At 38.6% G+C, this 12,121-nt stretch overlaps 2 protein-coding genes across 7 annotated transcripts in view; both read left to right on the forward strand.

Annotated features, from left to right (window-relative positions):
* Window positions 1-11,588, forward strand: part of wkd (whacked) — a 569,688-nt gene extending 558,100 nt beyond the window's left edge. Inside the window, exon 10 of the transcript XR_011019063.1 lies at window positions 11,572-11,588. The gene's annotated coding sequence lies outside the window, so the exon portion shown is untranslated. The remainder of the gene's footprint in view (window positions 1-11,571) is intronic.
* Window positions 1-12,121, forward strand: part of Mhcl (Myosin heavy chain-like) — a 399,178-nt gene that overhangs the window by 168,893 nt on the left and 218,164 nt on the right. For all 6 annotated transcript variants that reach the window (XR_010861825.2, XM_067159638.2, XM_067159641.2 and 3 more), the window contains one exon: window positions 10,364-10,610. Coding sequence is in view for 5 of the 6 variants with exons in the window: in XM_067159638.2 (XP_067015739.2) it covers window positions 10,364-10,610 (247 nt within the window). In the remaining variant the exon portion in view is untranslated. The remainder of the gene's footprint in view (window positions 1-10,363; window positions 10,611-12,121) is intronic.

Consider the following 12,121-nt stretch of genomic DNA (forward strand, 5'->3'; position numbering starts at 1 on the left):
TAATTTACCTTACTCTTCACATGACGGAGAAATTTACAACTTTCCGCTGGTATCATGCTCTGCATTGAGTGACCGACAGACCGACAACGAACCTACAGGTTACCATGGCAACGTCTCTGACTGCATGCCAGCAGGGAAGTAACGTATTGCCATTTTCCTCATCATGCTTTTAAATTCGTGGTTGTTCCTTGGATAGAAGGCAAGAGAGGCGTCAATCGGCCTATCTGCGGGATATCGTTGGATGTTATAACCGCCCTCGAATAGATTAAGTAATAACACCATTAGTCATCTTCTTATTATTTGTTTACCTAAGAATCACTGGACCTAAATTTCTCCTCTGTTACCGCTTTATTATATCCATAACTCACACTAGCATAATTTATTGAGGGGCATTTGATTTTCCAATACATTCACTTGGCATTTACATATTTGTCGTTATCCGGCTGTCCTCAGTTATGATCCATTTTCTGTTACTTTCAACTTTCTTAACTGTATTATTTCTTCCTTAATTACGCCGTATGAACGCGAGTGCTACAAACTACTGGATGTATTTCCACCAAGACTCATATTTAGAATACACCTGTCCTTGATAGGTTTTAGGGCAAATATTGTTTCTAAATCCCTGAACTGACTGGGGGTTTATACGAAACCGAAACAGTGATTTTGCACTTCAACAAAATATACACAACCAAACTTAATGGAAATCTACCTACCTTGGTAGAAATTAATTTCTAAACCTTTTTTCTCATGTGCATCATTTCGATACGAGGATTAATAAGGGAGATATCATTAACGGACCGTTTTTCTGTACAAGTCCCATCGGACTTGACTCACGAGCGGGTGCGTGTAAAGCGTATTCCTTTCAACTTGAAAACTACCAAAGACATTCGAACCAAAATTTATATGTAGCATCCACCTGTCCAAAGGTAGGTTTTAAATGTAAATAACATTTCATGTTCCGGAATGGACTGGCGGTTTATAGGGAACACAAATGGTGATTTTACTTTTCCACAATATATACAGAACAAGACCAACCTGACTTCAATCGACCAAATGTGATGGAATTCCACCTCTAAACTTTTTTTTTCATGTGCATTTTTTCGTCTGGAGGATTAATAAGGGAGATATCATGAATGGTCACTTTTGCAGGTTAAGTCCAGCGGACATAGCCCAAAAGGTGTTTTACATGGAGCAGATTCCTTATCTATATAAATCAAATCGTAACGACTGTGTGCCTCTACACTGACTATTTTGGCTAAATTTTTGTACAGCGTTCCGTTTAAGGGGCAATAATGACCATTTCCATAATTTTTGGTTTAGTTTCCTGAAAGTCCTAATTTTTACCCGCCTCGCCCAAAATCCACATTGCGGCATAGTCTGCCAGAAGAAAAAGAAGATAATTGAAATTTGACAAAATTATACATTTTAGCCTGTAACGAACGGAAAACTTTCTAGATCATTAAATTTTTCACTTTTTATCCCCGAAGAATATCGAAATATGCAGGCAATTTTAATGATGGTGCAGACCTTCGGGAAGTCCTATCACATAATGGATTGCACAATCTCCGTTCAATTTGGAATGATCTACAACCTTGGTCTTATGACTTTTTGCCGTATCTGTATCCCTTTTACGTTTGATTTTTCTCTATTAATCGATGTTAAGTCAATTTGGAATTTTCACATGCATAATTCATACTTTCAATTACTTATATGAAATACAGAATCATCAAACTCTTCACGAAAATTGGCCCACCCAGTAGCCATATGTGAGCCAAATGCTATGTATGTAGCCGTCACATAATATTATCCGAAAAGTAATGTAATGTGAGATAATCTTACAAAACCTTTACCCTGTTCCACATTTCTAACTCAATCTGACCCAAGAATAGATGACATATCATAGGACCAGCCATTTAGGCCACTAAATCCGGCATGTCTTATGGTATAATCCTTTGTCGATATGACGTATGTTTAGTAGCAGTTAATCTGTAAATGAAGGTCTTCAATATTATAAACACGCATATGCTTTCGTATGTCGATCTATATATATTCACTGATGTTGATTTTTAGCGATCGAGAAAGGGTGGGTCTGCTATTGTAATCAGTACTCCCCACACAGACTTTGACTGGCAGTAGGAAAGGGTTCCTTCTCCAACTCCTGTGTAACTGTCATTAGTAAGGAAGGCCTACAATTGTAATGAATAGTTACCTTCTCGATTTGACTTGCAGAAGGCAAGGAAGCATGCAGTTTTGTTTAAAACTCACTTACCCGGTTGTGTTCGGCAGTAGGCAAGGGTGCCCGCCATTACAAAGAAATGTACTGATCTAAAATGTGACTGGCAATAGGCATAGTGGCCTGCTATTTTGATGGAACGTCACCAACTTGGTGTGACTGGCAGTAAGCTGGCTGGCATTATAATGATAACTGCACAACTCAATTTCGAGTGATAGTAGGGTAATTGCCTACCATTATAATAGAAACTCCTCAACTGTAAAACTCCCCAAATCGATTGTGACCACGCAGTAGGCAATGGGGCCTGCAATTATAATGTAAACTTCCCAACTCGATTGTGAATGGCAGTAGGCAAGTGAGCCTGCCGTTATATCACAAATCCGTAACAAACACTTTACATTGGAAACAACGTACGGGGACCTCCCCATGCTCTTTCTCAGATAACGCTAAGAGACATGCAATTTTAAAACAATCTTATTTACTGCATGTACACTATTTACTTCGATATTCGAATACAATGTAGAATACCGTAGCGAAGCACGGGTACATTCGCTAGTTCATGATAAAGTAATACTTGAAAAGGGTACCATTAATTAATTAATTAATCAATCAATCAGTTTATATTAACTATGAAAAAACCAAACAGATGAAATCCCTGACCAAGTTCTTGGTGATGTTTATGGTTGTAATCAGTGATTCATAAATAAAATTCATGGAAGTCAATCATCAGAAATCACCAGTGTTTCACCCCAGTGCAGCATGGATACCGCACCTTCCCACTAGCGACCCAGTGCCGACGTACTAGGAGAGAATGCCGCACTGGAGTGAAACACTGGCAATTTTTGATGATTGAGTTTCTTGAATTTTATTTAGCTATCTCAGTTGGAAGCCATATTCATAAGGGCAGTTACTTTTATGAGCCAGCATCTCGATGCTGAATGTCATGTCACAGTAATAGATAGCTTGATCGCCAGGTTACTGCTGTCAGTAGCTCTAGAGTAGCGATGGCCCTTTTAAATCAGACTAGGGCATTCCCCAGAAGTGGCCAACCAATGGAGAGCATCATGACAGTTGCAATGATCAGTGAGGAGACAGTCGCTACTGGAGTGGAGAAGATCAAGTTTCAGTTTGTGGTAACAGTGACTGTCATGGAAGAATTCAGGATGCAATAGAACTCATTGGACCTATGGGATATGGAAAGGGGAATGTAGAAGGAGAGAAATGGGTTGAGTGTGGGCAATACGTGACTCATGATAAAGAATAGTGGAGAGATCACAAGAAATGGATGGGGAAACAAAAGGAAAAAGATAGTAATTACTTTTTGATCGAAAGAGCAAATCTTAGACAGTTGTTCGATGTAACAGCCTTTGATTGGGTGGTAGCAAAATTGAAGGTAGGAAAACTAGTAAAAATATAGAAATAAGAGGGATGAAAATAAAAGATATGAAAGTAAAAGAAAAATTGCAATGTAAATTGAAACAGCTCTGAGACTAAGAGTGTGGAAGTTTAGCAAGGCTGTGCAGACACTCCGTGGTGGAATAAGAGGGTAAGCGATAAAACAAAAGAAAATATCAGAAAATGAAGAGGAGATGCAGGAAAGTAGTAAATGAAGAAGACAGTTGGAAGAGGATGCTACGTTTACTTGTGAGAAGACACAAAGTGGTGAAAGGGGAGAGAATAAAACAATACAGAAGGTAAGGATTACTTCTGAATGTGAGAAGGGGATAGATCTAGACAAATGACTGCAGTAATTATACAAAGAGAATGAGAAGAAAGTTTGAAGGCAATTACAAGAAAAGCAATATGGGTCTCAAAATGGAAGATCAACACTAGACCCCATATTCATTACTAGCAGTTACCCGCGGCTTCGCTCACGTGGATTTCGTAAAATGATAAAAGTAATCGTTCCTCAGTACTGTACTACAACATTATCTGAAAATCCCTGAAGTATAAACACTCGCCTACAAATTGAGTTTCATTTACCCTGAAAACTCTTTGTAAACCACGTTTGTGTTATTGCCTTCTGGGGCTAAGATGACCATGCAACTGTACATGTCAGAAACAGTCTTCTCTCAAATCGGGAAAAAAAGAAAAAGTATTTTTAAAGGAGATTCCAAATATCTGTTTCCACGTCGTAACATCTTCAGTTTTTGAGATAGGTTATAAGAATCCCCATAAAAAGATTTCAACCCCTTTATCGGTCCTTCCCATTTTCCGAAAACAAAAAATACATGTTCCTTTACTTTTAAAGGAGATTATAAATACCAGTTTTCGCGTCTGTAACATCTTCAGTTCTTGAGATATAAGCATCCTCATAAAAAATTATTCACTTCTTTTCACCCCCATTAAGTACCTTTTTCTGAAAACAAAAAAATACGAAATACATGTTCCTGTATTTTTAAAGGACTTTCCAAATACCAAATTTCACGCCTGTAACCTTCAGTTTTTTTAGATATAAGTATCCACATAAAAAGAATTCAATTGTTTCACTTCCTTTCACCCTCCCCCTTAAGTGAATTTTCCGGAAACAAAAAAAACATGTTTCTTTATTTATAAAGGAGCTTCAGAATACCAATTATCATGACTGTAACATCTTCAGTTTTTGAGATGTGTGTCCTCATAAAAGGAATTCAACTCCTTTTCACCCGCCGCCCCCCAAGTTTATTTTCCCCCTAAAATGCGCGTTTCTTTATTTTAAAGGAGATTCCAAATACCAGTGTTCACTTCTGAAACATCTTTACTTTCTGAGATATAAGTAGTCTCATACAAATAATTTAACTAGCTTTTTAATTTTTTCACCCCCGCCTAAGTGGACTTCCCAAAAACAAAACATACAGGTTTCTTTATTTTTAAAGGACATTCCATTCACCAATTTTTACATCTGTAACATCTACAGTTTTTGGGATATCAGTATCCTAATAAAATAATTCAACCCACTTTTCAGTCCTATCCCCCCTCCCACAAGTGGTTTCTCCAAAAACAAAAAAAATACATGTTTATTTTTGAAAGAGATTAAAAATACCAAATTTCACTTCTGTACCATGTTAAGTTCTTGAGATTTAGAAAAGGCTTTCCCAGAGCAAAGGTATGAAAGTAATGCAGCAGAAAGCAGTACGAGGGGAGGACAAGGAAGTGTTATTCATAACGGTTATGGACAAAATTGTGAAGGAGACAAGCAGCTGAAGGAAGCACACAGAGAGGAAGTACAAGGGTAACTCGACATGTTGAGTGAGATTGTTAATGGTGTGGACTAGAGGGCAGCTGGGAAGCGAACTGATGCATTCTACTAGAGTGTGAGAAACCTGCAGAGCTGGACACTGATAAAAAGGCACTGAAATGAAATGTTTAACAAGTGTGAGGAGGAAAGACAAGAAAGGATAGAGTAAGAAATGAGGACGTCAGGAAGGTCGTGGTGGTGATTATTGTTTTGTGAGGAAGTACAACTGGGCAACCATCCTCTGTTGACACTAATCAGAGGAAGAAAATAGAAGGGATCCATTGGTCAAACAATAAAGGTATCAGTCAAAGGAAGACAAAGCCTCCAGCATAGCCTCCCCAATATTTTGAAGGAAACCAAATTTTCGTAATATTACATACATAGAAATACATATACGAGTAGATCTTACATTTCTCGTTACTCTCTTTAATTTAGCTCAATGAAATAATATGATTGTATAGGCTACCTGTATAATGTTGATAGAAATAATGTTTATTATTGTTTAAGTTTACCTTTCCGCCCCCTCAGTTCTAATGAATGTTGCTAATAAGTTGTGAAAAAGTGCTGATGGATAGGCGCAGGCTGTCTCAATGATTGGATGTTCAGATTACCTACCGTACGCGGCGGCTATGTTATAGTGTCTCCTGTAGTTACATTTAATGGCTGTTCTGATTTGCTGGATTCCTTCAGTATTTTCAGTGGCTAAATGGTAAGGAAATTCTCTACTGTGCCAGTTTGCTCAATGTTTATTCCAGTATTTTAAGACAAAATTTTATCTTTACGTAGAAATATTTTTCAAATATGGTGAACACTATTAAATTTTGCCAGTGTTCTGTTAAAGAACAAGGACGATTTCAACTTTTGATGCGATTTGCTTTTACTCAGAAGAGTTCTAACGTGATGTGAATTATTATCAAAGGCCCTACAGTTGAGGAGTGTAAAATCAGTGAACAACATGACACTTCAGGATTTACGATTTACGATTTTAGGCGTGAAGAATGTTTTACTCATTATATTGTTCAATCCCTGCACGGAGGTAACAGAGGAATGTGGACTTATGCAGTAATGTTGCCAAGAAAAGGCAATAGTCCTGCAGAAATTGGCAGTGGGAATAAAGCTCTTTGTGAGATAATGCAACAGTACTACAAAACTACAATGCTGTTCCCTGTTGTTGACATTCTTAAGCAAGAGATAGTGACCAGGTTTCAAGAAAACAACTATTTAAGTGAAGTTCTAAATGCAAAAGAAGTTGATGTGGCTGGAGTAAAATATGTTTGTAAATTTTACACTTTGGACAAGAAACTTCTCCTATCTGAGATGCAGTGTTTTGTATTACAAAATGGAAGAAGTACCATATTTCAGTCTCATTTTCGAACTTTCCCGATTTGTTTTTTACAGTTCTAATGAGTTGAACAACCCATGAGAGGTATTTTTCGTGCCTGCTGCAGGAACAAGCGGACCTGGCCAACAGCTGGAAACTGCTGATGATCTACCGGGAGAGGTTATCGAGAGGAGTGCTGATGTTGCCTTTTCAAAAGTAATTAATGATTTTAATTCAAATAGGAAGGGAGCAGATCATGTAAAATAAAAAGAAGTTTTGGTTTTGTCCATGTTGTCTGCTTGATTCTTAATGCCCAAATAACAAACTCCGTGTGTATGTTGTTTGCTTTGTTATGAACACAGAACATTAAATAGAATGTTAGTGCCTCCCCAAAGAAAATGCTCATATTACGCTCATGTCCAGCAAGGTGTGAACATGTAAGACTCCCCAGGCCTCAAAGGATCCAATACCATCGGAGTCAGAAAATAATAATTGTCAACTGAGGGAGCAATGCCTTGTGTTTGCTACTGTGGGACAGGCAGTGTACACCACCCCCATCCACAGGGGGATGTCGGGAAAGAAATTGGAGCAACAGAATGAAGATGGAAATGCTCATGGTCCTTTTTAAGTTGATAATAATGGAGAAGCAATGGGAATGTAACTGTAAGGGAGTGGTGACCAGAAGTATGACATCAAAGACAAGACATGACAGTGACAAGGTTTTTATAAGTTGTTAAATCGTTTTACATTTTAGATCTGTGGAGCAGGAGGGTTTTCTACTAGTGAGAAGCAAGTAGCCTCGCATCTGAAAGCAGATTGGTGATCTCAAATACAGTACGATATTCAATAACTCCCACATCAGAGCATGCTTTGAAGTGGGGGCAAGTTACCCCCGCATTTTCATTTTGAAACAAAACAACACACATCAGGATACAGGGATCTGATTCCAGTTCTTAGCTTGTGATTGCAAATCCCATGTCGGCCAGCCTTCACACGTCATGTTCATACAAGATCACATTGGGGCATGTTCAGAAACTGCTTTCTACTTCGGGTTACGAGAGTCAACGTTTGGTTAACCCATTACCTACCAAAATTAATTCAAATTGAATTTTACCCTATAATTGAGTTTATTTAAATGTTTGGGGCAAGAATAAGCGAGATAATGGGATTTTATTATATTTCGGTGCAGGATCCTGAACTTAAGGGGCATCCCAATTTTGGGACATGGCAGCTTATGATAGCAGGAACAAAATAACAGTTACTTAGCATTCACATGCACTCATTTATTGCTTCACAGCGTATTTACAAATGTTATGACTCTACATCTATTCACTGATGAATTTTATAACCATAGGATGTACAAAAGGTTGAGATAGGATTTTCACAGCATCGCTGAAGCAGAATTCTGCCACAATGAAATCTGCAACATGAGTTTATGGCATCTAACGTTCATCGGGTGTGAAATGGAACAAAGCATTTATCGTGCTGTGGCACATCGCAACGTACACAAACCCCTGTCGTCTTCTTCTTGCAATGCCCGCATCTTCTCTGAATTGCAGTTTGTGTAATAAAATTATTTCCTGAATGGAACCTGACTTCAGTGCTTACTCTGCCTCCAAGGAGTTTGGTGCTCTGCGTCTGGGTTTTGAAACTGATGTTTTAGAAAGATTTGCTCTTCCTTTGTACATATCTTCTTCATTGGCAGTTTGGTATGCTCTCCAAGTATTTACTAGTGTAACATCCAACATCTGGATAAAACGTGCCCACCACGACCTTTTGGAGAGAAATTCTTGTTTGTAAACACCCAAATGCACCAAGGAAATTTTTTTCAAATACATCAGCAACAGGCTTTCCATGTAAATTGTCAGTGATATGACCTACTTCTATTGGTGAGCAGCTTTCTATAGAGTATTCTGGTTGACACATTTCCCACCTGGGTGTAGCTGCACTTTGAGTATGTTCTGTTTGATCTGTGGGTTTCATCTCTGGATGTCATCTCTGCTAACCGGCACATTAGGCTGCTTTCTTGCTGCAGAAGGCGATGGTGGAAAATCAAACTTCATTTCCGTTTCCTTTGTATTCGCGTCGGTACGAAATACTTCTAATGTCCCTGCTACATCACATATTTCAGTGTCCAAAATTTCATTCTCTAGCACGTCCACCTCATCAATTTCTTCGTCAGGATCAGGCGGTATCCTGAGAATCATTTTCCATTTCTTCGAGATAGCGTCTTATCTCTGGAACTGTCAGGCGTGTATTATATGATATTGTATTTGCCTAGAACACAATAAGTAACACGAAGTGTTGTACTATAAAGGCAAGAATACATTTATTGAATAAATATTCTCTAACTATGCTAATATAATGTACTAAAATCAGAGAAATGCAGCATTGTATGTGATGTAGCATTCAACAGTGAACCAATGTAAGTGCTACTGATTTATACCAATGTCCCAGAAATAGGACGGCGTGAAGGAACACATGTGATTCTTACCTATATAATAATATCGGGCAGCTGATGCACCAATTGCATTCTGAAAACTTAGAACTATAGCGCTGATACCGGAACGAGGTTCAGAAATTCACTCTAAGGAAATATGCTCATCTTCAAAGATCAGTTGCAGAACCTATCAAGAAGACATGTAGATAGAACACCCGTGGTGGAAGAGTATGAAACTAAATATAATGCTCTTTTGTTTTCTAGTGCAACAGCAAACATTTTGACCAATATGACAGAAAAAATACTCCTAACTTTGTAAGCAGTGTTTAAAAATTTAAAAAAAACTTGCGTCCCATAAATGGGACATTGGCTGGTAATGGGTTAACTTGTTGTTTCATTTTTAACGCAGTGTGAAGAAACGACTAGTTAATGTTGATGGAACTGAGTGTAAGAGAACAAGAGATAGGCCTAGGCTAAGATGCTTTTAATTTGCTGGTGATTTAACGTTGTTCTAACATACTGAGCCTTTTTGAGCAGCGGAAGGTAGCAGCTGTGGCCTGAATTAAAGTGCAGTCTCAGCATTTGCCTGGTGTGAAAATGGGAAACCATGGAAAAAGATTTTTAGAAAAATGTTACTATGTCATTTTAGGTTAGATTAATTATTATTCATAAGTTGGCAAAAACAAATGAACGAGAGTTCCAAGATGGAGATTGTGTACACGTTACTTTTTTCATCCATCTTCAAGGTTAAGATGGTTGGACTTGATAGCATACATGGTGGTGGGATAGAGGAAGATGTAAAGGTGCCATTTACTTCCCAACGGGAGATGGCTACCCTCCATCCTTCTTCTCGAATGCAGAGACCCTTCTCTCTGTCTTCAGTGCACTTACTGTGGAGTATCACGTCTGTGTACAACAATTAGAACATGACCTAATAATGAGTGAGATTGTTTCATGTACACTTGTTTGATGGAGAGAGAACCTCAATATATCCCTTCTGCTTGCTTGAATAGTTTTACACTTTGTATACTCGTGATTATAATGAATAGTTAAGATCAAATAATGTTTTGATGCTTGTTTTGTTAGCAACTGCCTGAACTTTGACTGTCACTGTCTCTTGTATTGAATAGTTTGAATGCTGTATCATTGTAGGAACATATAGAGTGTCAACTGGACGATTGCAGCGACATTGGCTCAGAGTCTGAGTCGTGTTCGCCTGGGCCACTCGTCTCCTTGATGGATCGCACCTCTCAAAATGCCATGGTGCGCACTTCCCAGACGGATCTGCGCTCTGCGGACCGACGAGGTCTGCTGTGGCTTTTGGACGAGGAGGCGGTTTACCCTGGTGCCAGCGACGAGGGATTCCTTGAGAGACTGTTTGCTCACTATGGAGACAGAGGTGCGTTGTTTTTGTTGCTTCAACTAGACACAATATGATAACGTAAAAAGAAAATTAAAGATGTAAGACGACAGTTAAATTAAAGTTAGACAGAACAAGTAACAAAGGTCCTTTGTGTGAATAGCTTTATTGGTACAAGCAAATTCCTGAGATGTAGCATGTCAAATAAAGAGCAGACAAGCTCTTGCCTCCTCTTCTCAGCCCTGACGAGTTCATCGTGATAATTCAAAATCCTGCCTAATTCGTAGAAACTCCCGTTCCTGGAAACATAAGATACGGTTTTGCATGTTATTTATAAATTGTTTAATTCGAAATATGGATAATTCGTAATTCGAAGAACAATGTCGGTCCCATTACCAAGATTCAGACTTTAAATTCAAAACTGCCTTTACATTTAAAAAAAAAAATGTATTTTACAGAGTACTTTAAATTCAAAATTTATCCTCGTCACGATAGAACGGGCCTTCCGGAGTGTGCAGGGGTAGCTTTCCGCATTTTCACTCACTTTGGTGTGTACAGTGGGCCTTAATTCTTTTGTATTCAGCATTTTAAGGAACGCCACAATATCACAGCAGGCAGTGTGTGGAGTAGCAGAAAACTGGTGATGCTGCCAGAGTGGCTCAAATAATAAATTCCTACGCATCAAACAATATTGTCACTGCCGCTGAAACTGCATTGTTCTTTGTAATACCAAGCTCAAATGGAGAGAAGTGCCAGCCGGGAAATCGTACAATGGTGGGGGTCATTGTACTGTGTTGCTAGAGACTTCCTCTCCTCGTAATAGGAAAGCTCCATAAGCCACAATGGTTTAGGGGCATCGGGCACTTTCCGTGCGAGTACAAGGCATCTAAAAAATCCAAATAGTACAGTAATCCAAAGAGTAAAGCATTTGCACAGGTGAGCCAGCATGATTTGTCCTCGTCCTTAAATCGTGTGGGGGTTTTCCCTTTCGTTGCGTGAGGTTATGTTTGTCAGTGATTTACCCAAGTGCGTTATTTGAACAATATAAATGCACCTTGTTGGATACATTTTGGAAATAGTTTGTTGAAAGGTTTAAACTGTGAATCAAGGTTAACTGCATGCAGTAACAGGTCCTAGAATATTTTGTGACACGTCAAAGGTTGGCATTTCTGAATTATGAGTTGGCGGTTAATTCGAAGTCCAGTTTCTGCGTCCCAACAGCTTGTAATTTACGAGGTTTTACTGTAGTAACATACGATAGAGAGGTGGTAAAGCAGGGATAATGTTGGTATTGGGGGTTGAGAAGAACAAGATGGCAGTCCTTGTTTGTCTTTAAGCCCTCTCCCACCTAGTGGAATTGAATTGAATTGAATTGAACCAAACTAAATTTGTTTTTAACATGTGTTCAAATAGGAGATATAGATGGCGATAGCCACGAATCGAATTGAACCGAACGGAACAGGATTCTCTGCTAAGAATATTTTTCGACTAGCAAAGTGGATTGCAAGAGACTATTCTCATTTTTTTATCCGTATTGAAAGTCTATTGAA

Source organism: Anabrus simplex, chromosome X (assembly GCF_040414725.1).
Source record: "Anabrus simplex isolate iqAnaSimp1 chromosome X, ASM4041472v1, whole genome shotgun sequence".
In the NCBI taxonomy this organism is placed as follows: domain Eukaryota; kingdom Metazoa; phylum Arthropoda; class Insecta; order Orthoptera; family Tettigoniidae; genus Anabrus; species Anabrus simplex.